We start from the raw sequence: 25,005 nt of genomic DNA, 5'->3' as shown, positions 1-25,005 counted from the left end.
CACTGTACATAAGGTGGTGACCACCTTCCTCAACTCACTAACACTCTGGAACACGACACAGACTGGACCAGGCAGGCAACGGCCTGCCTGGCCCAGGACGACGACTCGGGACTTGACGACCGAAGATGTCTTCACCTTGGAGTACAGTACAACAGCCCCTCGCTCTGCGTTCACACCACGCTTATATTTGGTTTGGCGTGGCTGGCTCCGCCCCGGCGTGGCTGGCTCTCTTCAGGCCACGCCTCCCTTCCCAGGACACGCCTCACTTCCCCCACCTCTGGGAGGGTCCGGATCCCTCCACCACGTGACCCCCCAGGCACCCCCTTGGGGCCCCCAGCCTTCGTACGGGCCGACACAGTAGTGACCTTTCTCTGTCACTACACTTATACCGGAGGAATCCGATGGGCTATGCAGATCTTTTTCACAGATGTCCAGTAAGGTAGCTACGCTGACCCCGGGCTCGAGATCGCACAATGGTGAGGGCGCGGTTTCATGAGGGGTTTGCTCCTCACTGGAGCGTTTGTTGATTCTGGAATCCAAGAATGCATTCGGTGGAAAGGTAAACTCCTCTGAACGATTCTCGTTGAGACATTTTCTCGGACGCGTCAGAGCAAGGGGTGTATTTGTTGCTTGTTTTGGCACGATAATACCAACTTTTTGTTGTCGGATTGTTCAGAGTAACCTCGCGGTAAAAAAGAAAACTTAGCTTCTGTTTGATCGATACCCCATAAGTAATATGTTTACTCATATCAAGTCTATTCCTGGCTTCAAGGGTTTTGTTTCATTATCCACCCTGAAAGTAAACTTTATGTGCATTGCATCGAAACTGGGAGTGTAAATTTCTCAAAAGACCTAAAATGTTATCAGGAGCACTGCCTATGCCTCGTAAATAACAACAACAACATTGATTGAACCCTCTTCATTACTGTCGCTCAGACTGCTTGATAAAGGGCTCTCAGCGGATCGCGGAAAAGGAATACAGGCGCACACAGACGCGGCCGCGCTCCGCGAACGGGCCGTGCGGCCTCCTCGCCCTCGTCTTCCGCCTGCTGTTCTTCATTCCCGTCGTGAGCCAGCGGCAGCGGGAACAGCTCAACGTCCGCTTCATCTTCGTCTCCTTCAACGCCTGGGAGTTCGCGGGGAGCAACCGGCTGTGGGCCGGCCTGGTGACGGCCCTGTGCGAGCAGGTGCGAAGCCAATTTCGCCCGCTGCCCACGAGCATCTACCGCGCTCTAGGCAGAAAGACGGTGCCGCGATTGGACGATAAGGACGAAGTTTGGAATCCGAAGATGTTCCTGTGCCTCCCTCTGTGGGCGATCACTATCATCTTTGTAATGATGCTCGCGGCGTTCATCGTCGTCATCGTGGGCATTGGGTTTCCCAGCCACTACGGGGGTGACGTGGTGTCGGCCATCGAGGGCATAGCAGGGAGCATGCTGGGCATCTCCACGTTGTTCTTCCTCAAGAGCTCCATGATGGTAGTGCGCAACCTGTTCTGGACGCAGAAAGATCAGGTGGAGAGGCTCATGGACAAAAAGGATTTCAGTGCCGAGCTAGGCTTCATGAACAACGTGAAACAGGAGGTGAACATCATCACCAATTTCCTTCGCTTCATGGAGGTGTTCGAACGCAACAAGATTCGCGTGGTGCTGAATGTGCAAGACCTGGACCGCTGCGACCCAGAGAAGATCGTCGAGGTGCTGGAGGCCATGAGCATCCTCCTGTCCGACAAGGAGGCTCGCTTCATCTCCATCCTCTCCGTGGACCCGAGCGTCGTCGTCGAATCCGTGGAGCAAATTCGTACCAAGGGCGGCGCCAAGGACTTCAATGGCTACGAGCTGCTGAACCGCTTCGTGGACCTGCCATTCAGCATGCCGTCAATCAATAAGGGGATGAAGTCAAAGCTCCTGGACCACATGATAAAGAGCACCAGCGCGAGCGTGATGATGAGGAACCCGGAGAAGGTTGTTTGCGTCGACGACGAGATGGATGTGGCAATCAAGATGGAAGAGTTGACACCTCTCAGAAAGGTCGGCAGCGCCATGGGCAGCACATTCACGCAGTTCCGGAGCCAGACTAAAGAGACCATTGAAGAGGCGCACAGTGCGCTCAGGGCACCGAATGGTAACCTTTGCAATTACGTGGACGAGAACATTTTCACGATGCGCCGGATCATAAACACGGTTCCCGTGTTCATTAACCTACTCTTGGCCAACCAGGTCACCATGGGAACAAACATAACTCCTGAGAAGCTGTCGGCTTGGACTGTGCTGTCCACCCAGTGGCCTGGGAGATTCAGCTGGCTAATACAATGTCTGGACGATAAAGAGGACAGGCAGGACATTGATGAGCAGGGCATCGTCAAGAAGGCGCAAAGTCCATGCAGAATCACAGATGCGACCCCTCTTTGGGACATCTTCGAGGACTCTCTGCACGAGATGTGCGACCTCTTGAGCCAGATGGAGCGTCTCCTGAAGATGGATGGTGACCCCGATCAGTTTGAGAAATTCCTGTCCAAGGATTATCGCTTCACCGTGGGCGATTTTCGAATTCTGAACATCTGCACCATCAATCTGGACAGATCGCTGCAACGGAAGATGGAGCTGCTGCGTGGGAATTACAGCATCAAAATGCACCGTAATACGAAGGGAGCAGAGTGCAGGCAGCTGGGACGACTGGTCTCCGAATTCACGCGGATCCACAGCATGAGCCCCGAGGACGTGTGCAAGGAGGTGAGTTGGCACAGCTGAAAGAGCACTCCGCCGTCAGTGCGGCGTCTCTGATCGGAATCGGATTGTTTATTTATACTGGAGGAATCCGATGAGCTGTAAAGCTCTTTTTATTTAACACAGTTGTCCAGAAGGGGCACGGGGTCAGGACGTTACAACAACAAACGATGCGAAAAACACGACAGTGGTGCACAGTATAGGTATGGTAAACAAATCACTTAATATATTTACAAATAAAACTAAACTATTTTATCTGATTAGGTAAAGCCCACTGAGCTTTTATCTTATTTTTCAGAAGCGACCTGGCTACAAATGATCGCTCCACGAAGTGGCTTATCATGTGGACATTTATAGCAGCATGACCATTGGGAAGCAAGTTGGCCTGAAATTGGTAGGTGGTCTCCGCCTGGATTCTTGCGGCAGCCTGATCAGTTCGACCCGTAGAAACGGTCTGACCCAAGCTGTGGTTACAATAGTGTGACCAGTTCACAACAGCGAAGACACTGCCAAAACAAATGAACACCTCTTATCTTGTACATACTTTTTGGTTTCTGGGAATTTACTTAGGGGGCCGTCCATAAATGACGTCACGCACCTGGGGGGGGTCAGACATCTGTGACGATGTGTGACGAGTGGGGGGGGGGGGTTTGAGAAATGTAATGTCACATCAAAATGCGCAACTTTAAATAAATATAGACATGTTCTACTTAATTAAATATACTTTTTAATTAATGTTTTCTCCTACAACATCAGAGTGCAGTCGCACATTAAATATGCACTACAATGACAATAGTTTAAAGCGATTTGAAGCATGTTTTATTTTTTTTGGGGGGGGGGCAGAGCTTTGTGACGTCATATTTGAGGGGTGGTCTGACTTTTTGTGACGCCGTGTGACGATGGGGTGGGGGGGGGGGCAAAAATCGTCAAAAATCGCGTGACGTCATTTATGGACGGCCCCTTATCTATCTAGGAGAACCATACTGAGTCGAATTACTTTTTTATAGGAGGTCCCTGCATTGGGTTTAAAAAAAATAAAAAAATATATTCAACTAATTAATGCGTGTTTATACAAGTGGGAGGAAACCAGAGCACCCGGAGAAAACCCACGCGAGCGAGGGTGCAACGCTCTATCCCCGTACAAATGGAAACAGTGCACTTTACCGCCCTCTCCTGGCGAGCCAGGGTACGGCATCTCTTCGACGCCCACGGGAAAGGAGTTTCGCAACATCTGTCCGGTGATCCAGCAACCCTCGCTGCTGTTCGCACAACATTGGCTCACAGGCAGCCACGCGCCAGAATAGCCACCAAGCCCGGCTAACATACCTCGGATGTCTCCCAGGCTGTCTGATATGAGTGTTGCAGCCGTGTTAATGAGACACAAAGAAAAAACAATTGTTTGTTTAACACGTAGGCTGTGTCTGTTTGTGTAATACGTAAACGGTTGTCACGCGTTCATTCTGCAATGCCCTCGAAGGGGGGGGGGGATGGGGGAATATTTGCACATTCCGACCGTAATCGGGCAACATCGTCCCCCGCCCGCAGATGGAGGCGCTGGAGCTGAGCTCGGAGCGGCTGGCCGACTACCGGAGCCGCGCCGTGGAGCACGGCGTGAGCGGCCGCGCTCTGCTCCACGGCACGGAGGAGGAGGTCAGGAGGGCGCTGGGGATGGAGGCGCTGGGCGACTGGGCCACCTTCCGGGACCACTTCCTGCGCCTCTTGGCCGACCACCAAGAGACGTCCCAAGACGCGTGGCACCGCGAGCTGCGCGACGTCTGGATGGCGCGGTGGCTCAAGTGAAGGGGGGGGGGGGGGGACAGCACGGTGGTTGAGTTGCTGCTACGGCTCTACCCGCCCGCCCTGTCTTTGCACCCTTGGCAGTTGATGAGTGGGTGGAAATACGTGGGAAGCTTTGTAATCCACAGGGAGGGGGGGTCCACAATGGCCTGTTGCCGCATCTTATAAGTAATACATGTTGGTTAATATATATACAAAATCTAATAATTATTTATATAGACTTGAGTCGTTCATGCAAATTGCACCCCACAATCACTGAGGAACCACAGACCAAGTTAGAAGGCTGGTGAGCTGGTGCCAGAAATAGCTCTGAAGTTCTCTATATATTAAGATGTTTTCAGCCAATTCGTGTTCTACATGTGGAAGGAACCCGGAGGGCCTGGAGGAAACCTACGCATGCGAGGGGGCAACACACTATTCCCACGCGAAGAGTTTCACAACATCTGTGTGAGCGATCCACCCAACCCTAGTTCCCATCAGTCAGCCGGATGACAGGCCACGTGCTTAGCAGAGGTCGCAATCGGGTACCCGATACCCGTACCCTACCCGATACCCGGCTGCCCGTACCCAGCCGGGTACGGGTACGGGTACTCGTTTGCGACCCTGGTGCGGCCGGGTACGGGTAGGCCGTGAGTCACTGGTGAGTAACCGTTTGTTACTCATTTCCCAACGTCTTGTCTCTTCCCACAATTTAAGTTCCTAGAATCAACCCACCCGTGCCTGCAACATGGCTTCATCCCAGAGGTCGCAATCGGGTACCTGATATCCGTACCCTACCCGATACCCGGCTACCCGTACCCGGCCGGGTACGTGTACCCGTTTGCGACCCTGGTGCGGCCGGGTACGGGTACGGGTAAGGAATCAAAACCCGTTTGCGATCTTTGGTGCTTACCAACACCACCCGGCCAGATGTGTGATGTAGGACCATTACCCGAAACGTCAAATGCAGTGTATAGTTTTAAGGCGACGATGTTATTAAATAAAGTCGCGAAAAATAACAAAAAACAGAGTGCAGCTCGTTATTGGCCGTAAAAAACCCATCTCAATGCTGAATGGTTCCCTGCAAATTACTGAATTTGGATCACACGTTGCAACATCGCCTGAAAAAGAGTTGAGACTCGGTCAGACTCTCCTGGGCAAACAAGTGGAGCAGTAGATAACACAAACAATGACAATGATACGTCTTCTTGGTTCTTTCGGTAAAGTCACGTAGAATGGAAATAATAAAATAATAAAAACTAAAACATAACAGGTCTGTCGAGAAGACAGACTCTGCCTTCTCGACAGACCTGTTCTCCACCTGAGGACGGCTGCTTGCGTTGTGGCCGAAACGTCGTGAAAATTATTTTATGGTTTATTTAAATTTTTTATTATTTTATTATTTCCATTCTACGTGACTTTACCGAAAGAACCAAGAAGATGAATCCCTGCAGTCACGAAAGCTTTAAATCGAAAAATGAAATGATAATTCAAACACGTACCTTTTCTTTTTCGTGCGCACAAATGTGTGTTTAATTTAATGGTAAAAACAAATACTCATTCATAAATAAGCACATTCCAATAGAACAACACTGTCGAAATATATCTGATTATACGTACACATACTGTGCGGATAGCAATTATATGACTGTGTGATGCCCAATACTGGCAAATGGTAATGTTTAAAAAAAAACTCCTTCAATTAACAGTGATATAACATTAATTAAAGCAACGTTAAATCTAGATTTGAAGCTTTCGTGACTGCAGGAATCCATACTCTTTGGTTCTTTCGGTAAAGTCACGTAGGAAAAAATAAAATAAATCACGACGTTTCGATTGCAACACAAGCAATCATCATCAGGTGGGAACACCACAGCAAAAAACAACATTTTTCACTTTTTTTTTTCACACTTCAGCAAACAATGTTTTCTTGCTGTGGTTTTCCCACCTGATGATGATTGCTTGTGTTGCAATCGGGACGTCGTGATTTATTTTGTTTTATACCGACGTGACTTTACCGAAAGAACCAAAGAGTACGTATAACGTTAATCGCGTTCGTTTCCTTCACACTAACGAAGCGGGCACCGGGCGAAGTGCGATTCGGGTTCACGTGGTTACGTGTCTCCATCTCGAGACACCGACATCAAGGTCGTGTCACGGTGGCAAGGAGATGTTCACTGCCTCGCCTGGTATACAGGAGGTCGTGGGTTCGATCCCAACCCTGAGGCCTGTTGTATATTGGGAGTTATTGAATGTTCTCCCCGTGATCTCTTGGATTTTTCTCCAGGTCCTTCGGTTTTCCCCTCCACATTTAGAATCGGCGTTCGTGTGGAGTATTTGGCTGCTATAAACGACCAAGCGATAAGCCACTTTATTGAGATATAATTTGCGGTCGCTTCTGAAAAAGAGCTATATAGCTCAGTGGGCCTTACCTGGTAAAATAAAAACAAATAGTTTACAGGGGAATCTCTCTCGCTGTGAAAACACGAAACATCACATTAAACTACTTCAACAGGGTCGAGCCATTGGACGCGTGCGTAATGCCGGTCAAGCTATTCGGACGCAAGCTGTAATGTGGCGTGTTCACCGTGTCAGGTTCAGTGACCATCCCTCCTCCACTGTGGAGCAAGAGATGTACGTATGGATGTGCATTGAACTTCTTTCATACCGTACGTAGCCAACCGTGCTAATCGGAGGTGCGGCGGAAAGATAACAAAGTAAACACAAAAAAAAACTGTTCTAAAGAAATGAGTTTTCCATCTAGATTATTTAAAAGTGCATAGCTCCAGTGGCTTCCTAATATCGGAAGGAAGAGCGTTCCAGACGGCCGCAAAAGCGCCACTCCATTGGAAGAGACAAAGAGCGGTAGTCTCCGATCAATATTCTACTGCGGTCCTATTCGCATTGTTTTCTCGCTGAGAGATCGTGCTTACCTACGAAAGTATATTTTATACGTTTAATTCACCGCTCGCTGTCTCTTCCCACAGAGCTGCGACTCTGCAGCTCCACGGTGATGGAGGCTCGCACAACCTGAACCACAGGAACACTCCACAGTGTACGTCGCGTGTGGGGATTTCGCAATAGCTTTTACGAGTCATTGTTTTTTGGGTCAGTTCGCCTGCGTAAGTAAAACGTTGCATCGTAAACCCTCCACCACCTGACACAGCCAATTAATAAAGTTGTCACGTGGTGAATAAACGACCCATTTATTACTGAATAGGGGGTTTACGGCACGGAATTACGTCGTGATTTGAAGTAAATTGTGAGTCGTCATAATTGCGTCTGGTAGAAGCTTGACCTCGATTTGGCTACTATAAATTTCCACGTGAGGAGCCACTTCGTTGAGCTATCATTTGTGGCCATGTCACTTACGAGAATCAAGCTGATCGCTCGGTGGGCTTTATCTGGTAAAATAAAAATAAAATTTGATTTAAAGCTTTCGTGACTGCAGGGATTTTACCGAAAGAAGCAAGAATAAAATAAAAAATAGTTTAGTTTTTTTTTGGTGGTTTTCGATACTTTTCACTTTTATCGTGTTTTTGTACTGTTTGCTATTGTGACTTTTCGTCCCACTCCAACTGGACATCTCTGAAAAAGAGCTTCATAGCTCATCGGATTCATCCAGTATAAATAAAGATTCTAATTCTGAAAACCTCGTATGTTTTTATTTTTAGCGTGCGTGTGCGGTGTAATGCGTCACTGCAACTTCCAACACCAGGTCTCTTCCACAGAAACGTGGCACTATTATACATTGGGCATGTGTGATGAATCACACCTCCCCCCCACCACAGTGTCTGTGTGCGGTGATCCACCAACCCCTCACTGCTGCCTCCACAGCGGTGGTTCGCAGGCAGCAGTCGCGTGCAGCAGCAGCAGCGCCACCGCCCAGAAAGCAGTCGGCTTTTGTTGAGTGGCAGGCGGATGAAGGGGTGATGCGAGTGAATTGTTAAGTTCATTGTGCCGCGATATGTGGAGAGATGCCCGAATAAAAAACTTCATATGGACACGGTAAAAAGTTGATTGTAAAGTGTTCCAATTAAGCTCGCGTGGAATATCTTTCAAAGAGAAATACATATGCGGCTTATGGACTTTCTGTTTATCAATGTATGTATGTTGAACGCCTTTTGCACCAACTGTGCTAATCAGAGCTATGAGAAACTATACCTTTCAATTCGGAATTGTGCGTCAGTAAAATAACCAAACATTTTTTGCGTAGTTTTTACCTCCCCGTTTGCATTGTTTCGCATTGGCTGCAGGCCTCGCATGAAGAATTCCGTTCACTCCACCATCTTCCACGTTAACATTTCGCGCCATTTTTCATTTGCATCTCATTTGCATAAACCGCACGTGATCGATCCTTGCAGAGCACGGTTCGGTGCACGCACGTATCACAAAATTGATCATTATCGATCGATCGTGACCTTCCCACAGACGCACCATTAAAGTAACAACAATAACAATATGCAGGGTGCTTCAAAAATATGTTAACACTTATATGGGACTATCTTATTTTAATGGCAAAAGAACGGATAATAAATACACTGTAAGATGATAACACATGTATGATGTTAATAGCTTCAAGAAGTCAAAGAGTCTCCACTTCTTTGCCATCATTGTCAAGACACGCCTGGAATCTTCTCCAGGTAGTTTCCCAGAGCACATGCCTTGTATTGTTGCAAATTTTCAGAAGTGTTAACATGTTTTTGAAGCACCCTGTATTTACAGGAAATGTATTAATCCACTGCTAGATGAAGAAAGCTCCCCCCTGTGCCGTGTCGGGAAAATGAGTTTTTCGGCCATACTTCTCCACGCTGGTCACTGCCCGTTGGTAAAGGCGCCGTCGCATGCCCACTGATTGAATATCGCGCCAAGTTGAGCCGTCGATCTTAAATAATCAAGGCCAGCTTGAGAGAGAGGACAATGTTGCGGTGGACAAATGAGTCAGGCCCTGCGAGGGACATCTCGCCAAGATGATCATGGTTGATGAAGAGACACGGACCAGATCAGAGACTCAGTTTCTTCAATAAATAATTTCCAGTTTGCTGGTAGAACGAAGTAGTCATGGGACTGGTAGGGGACATATCGCTACAGCGGGAGATACACAGATGTCCTACTGGACATCTGTATACCTACTGGACATCTGTGAAGAAGACCTTCATAGCTCATCGGATTCCTTCAGTCTTAATAAAGATTTTGATTCTGGATGTTGCGTGCCTGGTGCAGAAGTATTATTTTCTGGATCGCTGAAAATGGAGTCCACGCACCGGCTGAAATAAAGCCCTGGTCCCGGAGTGGAACTCGCGCTCTCGACGAATTAGGGGTGAGCGTGGAGGATGTAGTCGAGCAGCCTCTGCGGCAGGGGCAGGGTGCGCAGCTGTCGCAGGCGGTGAGAGCCGACGGAGGCTCGCACGCTCACACGGCACAGGTGAGCGAGGGTGCGCGGGTTGTCTGAAACGAGAGGAAGTTCAGCGGACTGTGATCATCGTCGTCGTCATCAGCAGCAGCATCATCATTGGCAGCAGAAGAATTGCCATCAGTAGAAGCGTCATCATAATGATTGCCAAGAGCTGAAGCCATCAGCACTACCAATCACGAGCACTGTATCATCATGTATGTATGTCGAACTTCTTTCGCACTGTACGTAGCCAACCGTGCTAATCGGGAAATTAGCGGAAGTAGATGCATAATTTTCAACAACAGCAGCAGCAGTATCAATATTACCAACCACTCGTATCATAATTATCAGCAGAAGCATATAACCAGTGTTAAACAACCAATATGGCTTGGGGAGGCCTTCATTCAGCTGTAGATAGATCACGGTCGACAATGATGATGATGGTGGTGGTGACGAATGACGAAAACCGCATTTCTGTGCTGGATGGATGCTACGGCGCCGGAAGCGAATTGCCGGTGACGGCTTGGGAGAGGCAGCGAGTCGAGCCGCACCGCAGGCAGGGAACCTCACCCGTAGCCTGAACGATGCTCGCCCACTCGTCCCGATCGCTCAGCGACTTGCGGAGGTGGTGGCAGAGGCGGACGCTGCCCACGTAGTCGAGCAGGGCGGCCACGACCGAGGCCCCCTCGCTCGCTCCCTCGCCCCCGCCAGAGAACATCTCGCAGAACTGGGGGCAGCGACAGCGGCGGCGGCGGCGAAGACACCGACAGTGACGACGACGTCGACAACGACGACAATTTAGGATTCACGTGGACAACGCCAGAGTGTGGATTTTGTGAACGAAATTAGCGACGAAAACTCTATCGACAGCGTCATCAACTCACGACGCAGAGACTCTAATTACGATGCGTCTTCCGTCACGACTCTGAACGCAATTCGAATGGGGTCGGTCTGGTCCACGACGCGACTTTGGCGTGGATCTTGTGATTATTCTCGAGTATTTTTTGTGGATGTTCACCGATGAAACCCTATTCAATGCGGCCGATAAAAGGATCAAAACACATCGACAAGTGACGTGTCTTACCTTTTCTACTGCCTACGGGAAAAGATGGTCAGATTTACGACGACACATTTCACTACGACGGGGTTTCCAGGAACGCATTGTAACGTCGTAAAAGCGGGGACTGCCTGTACTGTATTATCAGGCCGACTAGACTGACTGCGAGAGAGACTCAATGACATCCCAAGGCTGGGACTCGACAGAAACTCCACGGGCTGTCCACCGCTAAGTCTGTTGCTAAAATATAAAATGTGGATTCAATTATTAAGACAGTTCGGGGGGGGGGGGGGGCAGGGGTGGAGGAGGGGTGGGAGGCCCCAGCGCGTCCACTTGGCTCACCTGCAGGGGTCGCGCCCCTTCACGGCGGGGGTTCGCGACCGGCTCCAGGCGGCACCTGAAGCAAGCGGCGGCGTCGCATCCGGCATCCAGGAACATCTGCGCGGCACACGACGACCCACGTTCGATCATTCTCAGGATGGATTTTCAGCCGGAGCTCAAGAACATATGCCCTTACCAACCCCACCCCCTCCACTGCTAATTCCTAAAATAAGTAGAGAGTGGAGGGGAGGGGGAGTTAGGGGTTTGTGGGGGAGAGTCTGTTATAATATTCCATGAGTTATTAAGATCCAACCACGTGTGTCTTGAATTAAACGCCACTATAGACACACGGGGAAGAGATGGGGGGGGATGGAGGAGTTCTAAAGCGAGCAACGGAGAACCGCTGATGACAGCTCTGGAACTTTAGAGCAAGAGACGACGGTGGGGCAGGGGGAGCAGGAGAGGGAGGGCGCCGTTGCGTTACGCGGTGTGCGAGACAGAACACAGCGGTGGAATCCGTCCTTGACATGGGCAGAGGCAAACACGACGGGAAGTTCGCGAGCGCCAATAGCAGGCAGGGGCAGGAGCGATGCATGAGCCACTCGGAGGCGACCGGGTGATAAATGTGAGAGGGTGGTCGGAATGAGTCGGTGCAGTGGCTTCACTATTGAGTGTGCAGTTGCACAAATACTGGGGGGGGGCGCCTTACTGGACTGGCTACGAAGAGGGCTGAAACTGGACAAGGTGGGTGGAGAAAGGTGGGGTAGGGGGATGGATTCTTTGTGGGGAGGGGACTGAATTCCTAGCACCAGGGCCCATGCCAGCCACGCTGAGCCGCGGGGGGGGGGGGGGGGAGGCTCGGATCAGCCGAGCCTCTCCGTCTTCAGCGGGACCTTCTCGCTGCACGTGCCTTGAGCATGGCCGGGTGGCCTCTCGCCAGCGCCACCACCACCGGGAAGGCGCAGGAACCTCCTCCACCTCCTCCACCTCCTCCACGCCCGCAACCCCCCGCTCGGGCCCCGGCCCCCCAGTCCGCGCCACCCTCCAACAACAGCCGCACGGCGCCGGCGTCGCCGAGACGCGCGGCCGTCACGACGGGCGGCTCGGGGTCCCCGTGGGGGTCTCCGTTGGGGTCCGCCCCGCCGGCCAGCAGCAGCCGAACGCAGTCCTCGCGCCGGGCGGAGACGGCGGCGTGCAGGGGGCTCCGAGCCGTGGCACCCCCACTGCTTCCGCCGGCCCCGTTCCCTGGCCCCCCGGCCCGGCCGTCGCCGTTGGGGCGGTAGCCGGCGGAAAGGAGCCGGCGCAGGGCCCCCGCGTGGCCCCCCAGGGCCGCGGGGAGCAGGGGGCTCGAGGGGGTCCGGCGCACGCACGCTCGCGATGTGGCTGGCAGCAGCAGGTCCAGCAGCCTGGCCGGACATGGGGGACAATCATCGCCATCATTGGCAGCAGCAACTCAAGAAGAAGAATCAGCAGCAGCATCATTGTTAGCATCATCATCGTCACAATCACCCAGAGCCGGCCCAGCCACTAAGCGACCCTTGCAATTGCAAAGGGCCCCGTGGCCAGCAGAGGGCCCCCTAGAGTCACTGCTAGCTAGTGGGTGAAAAAAAATCATACATCAAAGAGGCCTCCAACCAAATATTGCTTAGGGCCCCAAAGGTCTAGGGCCGGCTCTGCAATCACCATCAGCAGCAGTTGCAACACATTATCAGTCAGGCTCCCACCATTTGAGTTTATCATCATCATTATTATCGGCCATGAGATCTCCACTGCTGGATGAAGACCTGCCCAAGAAGTTGCCATCTCTCACCACGGCCTCGCGCTGTAACGATCCGTCCATGATGTCGGCACACGAGCATTGCGTCGCTTCCATCTCCTCGGCAGAGGTGGAGCGATGGGCAACGGCAGAGAGTGAGGGGGACAACGACCGTGGCAGTAGCAACGGAGTGACAGGGAGCTGACTCAGCGATGGCGGGCGAGGGAGCGGCTGGAGAGTGTAGAGCCAGTGGCGCTGTGGTTCGCACGCTTGCGCTACGAACCGGGGCAGCCCGCTTGTGATTCCGACGCACTGCTGCTACTGGCCGGCATCGTGAAGTATGACCGTAACAGCGCCACGTTTCACTCTCCACTCACTCGACGCAGCCCTGCCCGGCCGCTTCGTGCAGGGGCAAGACGCGCTGCATTGCGTCTTTGCCGGCTGTGCCCACTCCACGTTCCCGTGCCGGGGCCCGGACGTCCGCGGGGATGTTGGCGTCGGCCTCTCCGCGGATCAGCAGCATCCGGGCAGCGTCCACGTGGCCTCCGCGAACGGCCTCGAGCAGCGGCGTGCCCCCGTCGCTGGCCTGCGCGTTCACGGCGGAGCCTGTGGCCACCACGCAGAGGAGGAGGGCGGTGGTAGTGGTGGTGCAGCGGTTAGCGCGCTGCGCTACAAATACAGTCACCCGAGTTTAATTCCGGCTCATGGCCAACACCGGGGACGAATATTTGAACCGGTTTTGGGCCTCCCCTAGGTCGACTCAGCCTCAAACGAGTACCCGGTGCGGTGTGTGAATGTCGCCACAAAGGCGGCCGGCATGGTGCTGGCCACCCACCCCCTCGTGTGCCGTGCGGGCCTTCATAGGTGCTCGCTAACAGCACTTGTCCCAACATTCTGTTACAGGCTATACGGGGGATCGTTGTATTTGGTGTCGCCAGTGGCAGTGGAAGAAGTAGGAGCAGCAGCACAAGGCAGTATCAGAAACATCGTCATCATCATCATCATCAAGCAAGCATCATTGTCGTCAGTCAAAGCAGTATCAGTGGCAGCAGAGGAAACAACGTGATGAAATGTCACCATCAGTCATTATTAGTAGAAGCAAGAGCAGTGGAGGAGCAGTAGTGGAAATATTATCATCATCATCATCAGCAGCAGAAAGAGCATCATCAGCAGCAGAAACACCGTCAATAGCAGCAGCGGCAGAGACATCGTCACTCGTGATAGTGGCGGTGACCGGGAATGGAACTCAAAACTGAGGTTCGCAAACGTTCCTGCATAAACCCTGCACTGCCTCTAGTTCGAAATACAACATGGACATCGACATAGCATCTGTAGACACCGTACAGAAACAGCGGGCATATTTATTTGCAGGAAACAGAGAGGGAGAGAGAAGGCGGCCAGTCTTGAGGCTGAAGAGGAGGTTACGGGGAGGCGACGCTCTGGGGGAACAAGGACCCAGCTCCTGTCAACTCCCAGTGGCGAGCCACTCCTCGTGACTCCGGATTGAGTCGGCTACCGAATCCGTTTCGGATCGAGTTCGTTTTCCAGTTGCGTGTGGGAGATTGGGATCGCGCAGGACAGACCAGACCAAACGCCTCGAACATCAGCAGGCGGCGATTTTCGTTAAGGCTGATGGAAAGGTGGCGAGATGTTAACTACCTCGCCTGATTTACAGGAGGTCGTGGTTTTGATCCCGACCCTGACGCCTGTATATTTGGATTTTCCATGTTCTCCCCATGGTCGTGTGTAATTTTTTCCGGATTTTACCTCCACATCTAGATACATTCGTTTCGAAATTTTGCCTGCGATACATTTCCACGTTAAAAGCCACTTCGTTGAGCTATCATTTGTGGCTGGGTCGCGTCTGAAAAGAGCTATAAAGCAAAGTGGACCTTACCTGGTAAAATAACATAGCTTAGTTTAAATCCGCGACTGAAAAAAGAATTCGTATATTTAAAAAAAGACGTGTGCTCGATTACAAACGTCACCGCTATTTGTCGCGTGAAAAAACAATAACGGATCCGCTGACGTTCCGTCGCCTCCTGGTGGCCACCCACGGAGGTGTAAGCAACATGGCCGCCGTTTTCACGGACTCAACTTCTTTTCGATTTAAAGCTTTCGTGACTGCAGGGATTCATCTTCTTGGTTCTTTCGGTAAAGTCACGTCTTCACCTGAGGACGGCTGCTTGCGTTGTGGCCGAAACGTCGTGAGAATTATTTTATTATGTTTTATTTTCATTATTTTATTACTTCCCTTCTACGTGACTTTACCGAAAGGACTCAACTTCGTCAGCTGCATCCAACCCACCGGCATCGATGAGACACCTCACCGCCTCCACGTGGCCGCGCTGCGCCGCGTAGTGCAGCGCCGTGAGGCCGCGGCAGCAGCCGGAGGCCAGCAGCGGCATGCGGGACCCGGGACCCGGCCTGGGCTGGGGCTGGAGCCGAAGGAGGAGGGCGAGGAGCTCCGTGGAGCCGCGTGCCGACGCGGCGTGGAGCGCAGTGGAGCCGCGCGCGCAGCGCTGCGCCGGGTCGGCGCCAAATTCGAGGAGCAGCGAGGCGGCCGAGAGGTCCCCGCGCTCGCACGCTGCGCACACGACACGCGCGCGTGTGTGCGGCACGGTTTAGCTCGTTCGGTGCGGTGGAGGAGGCGGAGGGGGGTGGCGGGGGGGGCGCAGGTTGGGGCGTGGATACCGTACAGGACATATTTGGGACATCAGCGGTGCTTTGCGGCAACAAAACGCAGCACACGCAACGTGAGACACGTGCCTTACGGACACCGCTTTGGCCAGACGTTTAGTTTCATTCGGTTATCATCTGGTTATTAATAATTTATATAACTGTAGATACTTTAGCAATAACCAGGCGGAGTCCTTTCATCCTAGCGGCACCTTAGTCTGATCTAATGAGGCCCAGGCATTGATTCGGCAACCCAGCGATTGTGTGCTGTCCCCTCCCCCAATGTTACCCTGGATTGCGCATCTATCGTTGTCATGGGACGAGATGATAAATCCATTAGAAACTCTGAGACAGCAGCTCCAACCACCTCCCCGCGTGAGAGAACGGCGCGCGCGGAAGCGGGCATCACAGAACTGTTTCCGAGATCCCTTTAAAAGCGACGTCTGAATCGACGCCGTAGAGGGCAGCACCTCCCCAGCCACACTGGGAGTCATGTTCGTTGCATGGCAGTCAAACCTTACCCCCCTCCTCACCCTGCCCCCGCTTACCCCCCACCTCTTCGCACCCCCGCCCTCCGCTACACACCCGAGTAGAGCGGGGTCTCCCGGTTGTTCGCGCAGATGTCCGGGTTCGCGCCCCCCTCCTCCAGCAGCAGGCGCATGCAGGCCACGTGACCTCGGCGAGTGGCGAGCAAGAGTCCCGTCTCCTCGTTGAGCGTGCGGCGATCCACCCAGCCTGGGAACTCTGGGAAAGGGGAGTGGGCGGGGCCACAGAGGAGGAGAACGGGCGAGTTGCAGGGGGGGGGGCATTGGTGGTGTTTTGATAGTACAGAGGTAGACTGATGGCCTTAATCTAAGTTGTCTTGTGGTTGTTGTTGTTGTTTGACTTGCATCCCACTGGGATATTTGCACAGGGTTGGTGTACGGTGATTTTTCTGCAATATTTTGCTGTCTTTTCTTGGATTTTCTGTTTGCACATAGTCACTTTAAGATGTTTTCTTGTTCATGTTTTTTTGTTTGTTGCGGTTGCACCCGATTCAAGAGCCGAATGACTCACAGGGCTATACCTAATAAATGAACTTTGAAACTTTGATAGCAGCGAAATGAATGTGCGGAGTGATACGCGAGTTGCACCGCCCTCTGCTAGGTAAGCATGAGCCCGCTCCTCCCTTGGCGTTGCCCTAGTTAGTTGATTAAGTTTGTTGAGCCATCTGGCCAGGATTGGGCCAAACCCGAGCGCGCTTTTCACCCAGGCGACTGGAGGGCCCAGAACAAGGTGTTCGTGACCAACATTCAAATTAGCACGGACATATTTAAGAATCATAATTAAAGCAGGGACGAGTGCAAAAATAATAATAATTGTTTACACCATTGGTACCTCATTTGCGTCATCTGGTCCAACCCATGTGAGACTAGGCTCTAAGGAAAGCTGTCTCGGGTGTGGACCAATCAACTTCAAGGACAGTGCATACATTATCAGAGTTATGTTTTTTGTTTGCATTCCGACTGCAGGTATTGTGGTCTATGCAAACATGACTCCTCGTAAAAAAGGTGTCAGTTTCGTTGCCAGATAAAAGGGTAAAAAACCAGTTATTATAATAATAATTGGTTTTACCCTGCTAACAATACAACAGAAGGTGTTAAGATGTTCAAACACCAAATAGATAGCTACTGCAGGGCGCCAAGTGTGCATTAACCACACGTTCTTGTGGCAATACATGCAAACAGACGTGCTCTGATAACAATGGACTACAGCCAAAATGCTTACGAAATAAATGTCGTCCAAGTTGACTAATTCTGGGTCACTGAGAATGAAAACGATGCTTAAAATTGTTGATTGGCTCTAGTTTTCAAGACATGCTACTGGGCCAGTATATACGACCCTTGACTTGGGAATGGCGGAGGATAAGTGAGTTATAAAGGGAAGAGATCTCAATTTAAACCAGAAATTACTCAAATCCATCTTTGACTGGATCTATGAATAAATCTACGACTGGGTTTGAACAGTACTTGCTTTTTGAGCAAAACAATGAATGATGCAATCTGAAACCGGTATTGCATCATACATGATATGAAATGATGCATATAACAAAATATATGCATCATTACAATTTGTATCAATTCTGACTTGTGAACACCTGACTTATTGTAAGAGAGGGTACAGCCTATTCTTATTTTTTTCTATAATTATTTTGACGGTGGAAAAAAGGTTCCATAGATAGTAGGGCTGGGTGCGATCCTCCATTTTTTCCCTCCACATTTTTTAGATTCCACATCACGCGTTTAGACTATCTCTTGATTGCTATGAATGTCCACGTGATGATATAGTCCCTTGGTTGAGCTATCATTTTGTGACCAGGTCTATTATGAAAAAACAACAACAACTATATAGCTCAGTGGGCCTTAGCCCACTGAGCTATATAGTTTAGAGTGCGTTCGGCATGCGGTTGGGGACGTCACAGGACAACGCAAGGCTCGCTGGGAGAACCGATCATGGGAGCCCACAACAGCGGCTTCCTCACTCCTCGCCGCGTGGACTTCTCTGGATCATGGGATTTCTCACGATTGACGCAAAACGTGCGTTAGAATTTGCGTATCTTTCATCATCATTATAATTATCAGCAGTGGCAGCCATGGTCAGTCAAATGCTGCGATGTCATACTGATCCACCCAGCACACCTGCACACGAGCTGAGTTAATTGATCCATTTCCTTAAATCCATCTGTGCGGATATTTTGAGTGCTTTACCCCCCCCCCTCGTATTCTCGCTTTCTGCTTCCGCACGCACGCACGCATCACTCGTGAATGAAAAAGAAAAAACATCCAAATTTAGCAGGACCGGTCAAATAAGAGCCTTGAGACTTCGTGAGTGTTTCCAGGACCAAGGTCATTACGATTGTTGTTCATGTTGACTTTTGTTTACGAAATCGGTGATAACCCTTTAACATGAGCGCAACCTGAGCCGAGCCAACAATAGGAGTGTTATTTTCCCTGCTGGCTCCTTTCAATGGTGATCGTACACCAAACCGTGACTTACTTTACTGGCCTTGCAAAATATATGAATCTGGCTCGGGGCCAGATCAGGGCCAGGGGGAGCGAGGTCACGGTGACACGACTCGTTCATCGCGCGCGACGTCAGCGGCACGGTTCACCTTCTGCAGTGGAAAAATCAACCCGGCGCGTCTTGAGCCGCACCAGCCTGGCTCGGCATCGCCGCAGCGTGGCTCGGTTGTGCAGTGGAAAAAGAGGTACGAGCCAACAAATAATTTTGTTTTCTGTTCCGTTACCGTTGAGGAGCAGTCGTAGGCATTGAGTCTCTCCTCGCCACGCCGCCACGTGAAGACTCATCCAGCCTGAGGCCTCCTCCGGCCCCTGGTCTTTGCTGCCGAGGTTCGGTTCCAGGTCTCGGCCCAGGTCCCTCTCCACCCTGAGCAGTCCTCTCAGGGCCTCCGCGTCTCCCGCCTCTATCGCAAGCAGGAGAGGGTCACTGCGCCTGCAGCCGCAGCGGGTAGTGAGGTCAAGTTAATATGGTTCTAGGCACGGTCCCCACCAGAGCTCGGAAGATGTGTCGATGAAGTCAAATAATCGACGAGGAATTGCAGCTATATTTGTCATCGATTACGTAGACGCTCAACCCCCCCCCCTTTAAAGATGGGGGGGGGGGGGACACAGACATCCGACCTCCGAATGCGGGAAACCCCCAACAAGTCACGCCCAGCAGAGCTCCACAGGGGTGCGGTCACGTGGCAGGCATAGCGGTTTGAGGAGCTTATCATAACCATTAGCAGTCATGATCCATCCACTGCTGGATTAAGGCAGGTGCGTGTGTTGTGGATGCATTAGGCTGCAGCGTAGTGTTGAGTGCACTCTGCTATGAACCTGGCAACCCGAGTTCGGTTCCCGCTCACGGCCACCAGCACCAATGAGGATGATCTGAACCGGTCCTTTGGCATCCCCGAAGAGGACTCACCTTAAATAAGCACCTGGTGCAGTGTGTGTAAGCATCAGCAACGGGGGGAGACAAAGACGGCCGGGCGTGGTGCTGGCCACCCACCCCCTCGTGTGCCGTACCGGCCTTCATAGGTGCTAACAGCACTTGCTCCGACAGTCCGTTGAGGCTGTACGGGGGTTCTTTGTGTTGTAGGTGGCCGCTCACAGCGCCAATGGGTCAAATGTTTACATCCCAGTGGTAAACACGAGAATCCACTGGAATGCACATGCGTGTTGGATGAATGTCACAGTGGTGACGTCTGTTGCTACATCGTGTATCGCACGTCACCACCCCCCGGTGCTCTGTACACAAATACACAGACATGGAGCCCGCTCATGGCGTTGTTCCTTTGTGTGTGTATGCACGTATGCCGTGCATCGATGTGTCACACACGTTATCGAGATATAGAAAAGTGCAGAGGGAAACAGACACACAGACACGCTCCATTTCCTCTTGCCCCACGTGCCACGCTGACAATGAAGCCAAGTGCCCTCAAAGGCAAGATAAAGACAAAGATCCCCCGTATAGCCTTAACAGACTGTTGGGGCAAGCGCTGTTAGCGAGCACCTATGAAGGCCGGCACGGCACACGAGGGGGTGGGTGGCCAACACCACGCCCGGCCGTCTTTGTCTCCCCGGTGGTGTTTACACACCACACCAGGTACTCATTTGAGGCCGAGTCTACCTAGGGGAGGCCCACTACCGATTCAGATAATCGTCAATGGTGTTGGTCGTGAGCGGGAGTCGAACTCGAGTCGCCGGCTTCGAGGCGCAGCGCGCGCTAACCACCACGCTACCGGTCCCCACACTCATCACTCACGCGCACACACACACACATTACTCACACACACACATCACTCACACATCACTCACACACACACATCACCCACACACACACATCACTCAGGCACAGACACACTCATCACTCACACACACACATAACTCACGCACACACACACATCACTCACACACACACACATCACTCAGGTACACACACACATCAATCACGCACACCACTCACGCACACACACACCACTCACGCACACACACACATTACTCAGGCACACACACACACATCACTCACGCACACACACACATCACTCACGCACACACACACCATTCACTCACGCACACACACACATCACTCACACACACACACCACTCACGCACACACACACACACATCACTCAGGCACACACACACATCACTCACGCACACACACACTCATCACTCAAGCACACACACACACAGTCGCATTGTTACGCTTACATCACCCCAACGAAATCTTGTCCAGATTACTATGGCATGGTATTAGTTTTGTTTATATACCGTACGTTCAAAAATCGACAATATATGTACTAACAAACGTAATATTTTCAATTCTTGAAAATGTTTGAATGTGTGGCCGACAAAGGAGGTAGTAATACAGTTATTTAAGATGTTATAGATGTTTGAACGTGTATAAAGCATCAAACATAGCAACAAACATTGTACAACACGGCACTTCCGACTACGTTATATGGGGAGTCGTTTGGCATTCCGTGGGTGTTCGGGGTTGTGATGCATTGCTCTAAGATGTGTTTTCGGGTTTGCACGATGTCCCGACGTTTCGCTGCACGCCCTGGGAGCCTTATCAAGGACTCAAAGTTCTTGCTTATATATTATACACACACACACACGCGCTTCTACTCATCACGCTACACAAGCGTAGGATGCTGGCCACCCACCCCCTCGTGTGCCGTGCCGGCCTTCATAGGTGCTCGCTAACAGCACTTGCACCTACAGTCTGTTAAAGGCTATTCGGGGGATCCTTGTCTTTGTGTGCTGGTGGCGGGGGGGGGCTCGACAGAATAAGTGGGGGGGGGGGGGGGTCACTCGGGGTCACACATCCTCTCGGGAGATGGGATCAGCTGGTGGAGATGTCATCTCAACCAGAACACGCCGAGGATGTATTGTTTAATTTAAAAATGCAGCAGCGGCAGCTGCAGCAGTAACAGCGGCATCACTCTCTCGCCTCGTCCGTGGCTTTCGCCTCTCAAATGCAAAGCAAGTGTATGGTACATGGCACTGTGTTTTGTTTGATTCTTTACATGACGTTCAAACATCAAACGTCGCAACAAATTCTAATGCCACATGGAAGAATTCATTATAAGCCTAAAAGCCCGTTCTCTATTTTGACAAAATTAAACCGAATGTAGAGGAAATTCTAGATTTGAAGTTTTCGTGACTGCAAGGGTCCATACTTTTTGTTTCTTTCGGTAAAGTCACGTAGGTGAAAAATAAAAATAAAAAATAATAAAAAATAATAAAATGAAAATAACTAAATTAAATCACGACGTTTCGGAGGCAACACAAGCTGTGGCTTGTGTTGCTTCCGAAACGTGATTTAATTTAGTTATTTTCATTTTATTATTATTATTATATTTTTTATTTTTCATCTACGTAACTTTACCGAAAGAACCAAAGAGTACGAATGTTGAGCTGTAGTCCACCGGCCTCGTCTGGGCTCTCCGGACCGATACCCAGCACGACGGTCCGCAGTTCGGATGGCCAATATGCCGACGGATTATAATGTTATAACTCCTCTATTATGATTTACATGCGGAGATATGCATCGAGGACTTCTGCTTTAAGTAAACACGCGTTAGCTGGCGCTGCTGCTCCTGCTGCTGCTGCGCTAACAACAACACTCAAAACACTCGTCAATAACACTTTAATCCTTAAAAGGAAACATGTCATAAACAGTCGACGTTTCGGGCAATGGCTCTTCTTCATAGCACGTATGTTTCCTCTTCCCCTAGCACATTTGCTATGAAGAAGGGCCATTGCGCAAAACGTCGCCTATTATTATTTCTCTTAAATATACACTGTATAAATATATATATTTACATGTATATATTTGTTTCCTTTTAAGGGCCACAGTGTTATTGACGAACGTGCTGAGATGTTAGCGTACACACACACACACATCGGCGCGCTCGGTGTTGCAGGGTTAGCGATGAAGAGGCGAGCAAGCGCCTTTCAGCGGCGACTGTCACTCAATCATTATGAATTGTTGTAATTGAGGGGGCGGCACGAACATTCTTGACAACCCCCGAGATCTCCATTGTCCAGAAACTAGGGATCGGTATTGATTCGGCCATGCGCGCGCGCGAGACGGAGTGTGGCATCGTCAGACCCGTACGGCATCACGTCGGCCTGGAGGGAACAAGTCTTCATCCAGCAGTGGCTAGATGATGGCCAACGAGGATACGCAACGGCGAAATATTGTCTCGCTACTTGAGAAACAATGCTGCACTCATGACGTCAACTTGTAACACGCAGCCGCGATGTTCGCTCGCTCTCGGAGAGGGATGGAGTGAGTGGACGACTCAGAGGGGCGTCCTCTCTCCACCTTCCCTCCACAGATCGGCGGGAAAGGCAGCCAGCCGCGCGGTGTTTTCGGCCAATTACCGAGTGCTCACACGTGGGAGGAAACCGGGGCACCCGGAGGAAGAAAAAAACCCCCACGCGTGCGAGGGTGAAACGCGTTATCCCAGAACAGAGCGAACAGGTGGAGCCCGCATTTGGCTGTCCTGTCGTCTCGCGGCGAGCCCAGGGTGACGGCTCCTCATCGACGCTCGCGCACGGGAAGGGAATTCCGCGACATCACCGTGCGGTGATCCACCAACCCTTGCTTGCTGCCTTCATTTTGGTCATTTGCCGATGCGAGTCACCACGTGACCCAGGCGTGCAGGGGACCCGCGTGTGTATGTCCCGTCGCACAGGCCCGCTGTGTATGGACGCGTACACAACAATCTAATTACATAATGGGCCTGAAAACGCCACGCGTTACGTGCCCGTCAATGACGGCGTGACAAAGATACCCCCGATGTAGCTTTTAACAGACTGTTGGGGCAAGTGCTGTAAGCGAGCACCCTTGAAAGCCGACACTGCACACGGAAGGGCGAGCGGGCCAAACACTTACGACCGCCCGCCTTTTGTACCCCGAATGGCAATGTTCACACAATCGTAGCAGGTACTCGTTTGCGGCTGGGTCGACCTAGGGGAGGCCTGGAACCAATTCGGATAACTGTCGCTGGTGTTGGTGGTGGCCTCGAGTAGGGTATCGAACTCGGGCCCCAGGGGTTCGTAGCGCATTGCGCTTGCCCGCTTCCTGTGCATGCGCACGAGGACTTGACGGCGCGTGCACAGTTTGGTGAGCTTGTTCATCCCAAATGCCTCTCGCATGCAACGAGTGTTGAGCTTCATGCGGGGCAACTGCGGTCTTACTCGAGGACCTAAGCACTTATCAAAAACATCGGCCGGCACTAACATCAGACATCAGCAGCAGTAGCAGCAGCCAGTCGGCACCAACATCAGACATCAGCAGCAGCCGGCAACAACATCATCAGCAGCAGCCGCTGGCAACGCGATATACAACACTGCTTGCTCAATACAGTCCCTTAAAGACGCTCACGTGGAGCTCGTGGCGCAAAGCGTCGGACATCATGCCGAACATCACGCGGTACAACCCGACAAAAGCACATTCTGGGAGCGACAACGCCGCTTCTTCACTCACCCACAAGACTCGGCCGACGCGGGCGAGGTACATTCACCACCAGCCGCCTTGTCGCTTGGGAAGGCAACCTTCATCCTTCCGTTCATCACCATCACCTCCACCTCCTCCTCGCGTCCCCTGACCGATCGTCGCTCCTCGCTGCCCGTCACCGCCGCAGCGGCCGAAGGATGAGCCGCCTCGCCGCCGCCGTCGTCGTCGTCACCCTGTCCTCGGCCCCCTGGGTTCGCTCCCGATGAGCGGCGGAAGAGCGCGAGGTAGTGAGTGTAGGTCATGCCGCTCACGCGGAGCGCAGGGCGCATCGCCTGGAGGGCGGGAGTCGGGGGAGGCGACGGTGGGAGCGCAGATGGATTGATGACGGTGGTAGTCGATGTGTGTCTTTGTGTACGTGTAGCTGTCTCGGTGTCTGTGTCTGAGTACCTGCCTTTGTCTTTGTGTCGGGGTGTCTTTATTTGTGTGTGTCACTTTGCTTGGGTGTGTGTCTATTTGTGTCTGTCTCTCTGTCTGTCTGTCTATGCGTGTGTGACTGCGTATTTCCCTTTGTGTCTATGTGTGGGTGGGTCTCTGTACGTGTCTTTGTATCTATATGTGTGTCTGCATGTGTGTGTGTATCTCTGCGCGTCTCTGTATCTCTGTATGTGTGCGTGTATTTATCTCCATCTATTATTACGCTATCTGCGTGCGTGTGTGTGTATCTCCCCCTCTCTCTGTGTATTTTTGGCTCAGCGCAAGCTGGTTCATGCCGACA

General features: G+C 51.6%; 2 protein-coding genes across 4 annotated transcripts in view; one reads left to right on the top strand and one right to left on the bottom strand.

Moving 5' to 3' along the window:
• The window catches only part of LOC144728869 (NTPase KAP family P-loop domain-containing protein 1-like), a 17,109-nt gene extending 8,955 nt beyond the window's left edge, over positions 1–8,154 (top strand). For all 3 annotated transcript variants that reach the window (XM_078608565.1, XM_078608567.1, XM_078608566.1), the window contains exons 4-5: positions 937–2,732; positions 4,272–8,154. In XM_078608565.1, the coding sequence (XP_078464691.1) occupies positions 937–2,732; positions 4,272–4,526 (2,051 nt within the window). In that variant the 3' untranslated portion in view covers positions 4,527–8,154. The remainder of the gene's footprint in view (positions 1–936; positions 2,733–4,271) is intronic.
• Positions 6,006–25,005, bottom strand: LOC144728744 (uncharacterized). The gene is made up of 9 exons (XM_078608352.1): positions 24,261–25,005; positions 18,997–19,202; positions 16,296–16,454; positions 15,303–15,618; positions 13,409–13,684; positions 12,169–12,681; positions 11,297–11,426; positions 10,468–10,624; positions 6,006–9,950 (listed from the first exon to the last, which is right to left on the bottom strand). The coding sequence occupies exons 1-9, from the start codon at positions 24,557–24,559 to the stop codon at positions 9,817–9,819; spliced, it is 2,190 nt and encodes a 729-aa protein (XP_078464478.1). The 5' UTR covers positions 24,560–25,005; the 3' UTR covers positions 6,006–9,816.

The sequence above is a fragment of the Lampetra planeri genome, chromosome 30, assembly GCF_965212315.1.
Source record: "Lampetra planeri chromosome 30, kcLamPlan1.2.h2, whole genome shotgun sequence".
NCBI lineage: Eukaryota > Metazoa > Chordata > Hyperoartia > Petromyzontiformes > Petromyzontidae > Lampetra > Lampetra planeri.
This window is presented reverse-complemented; position numbering and strand designations above follow the sequence as displayed.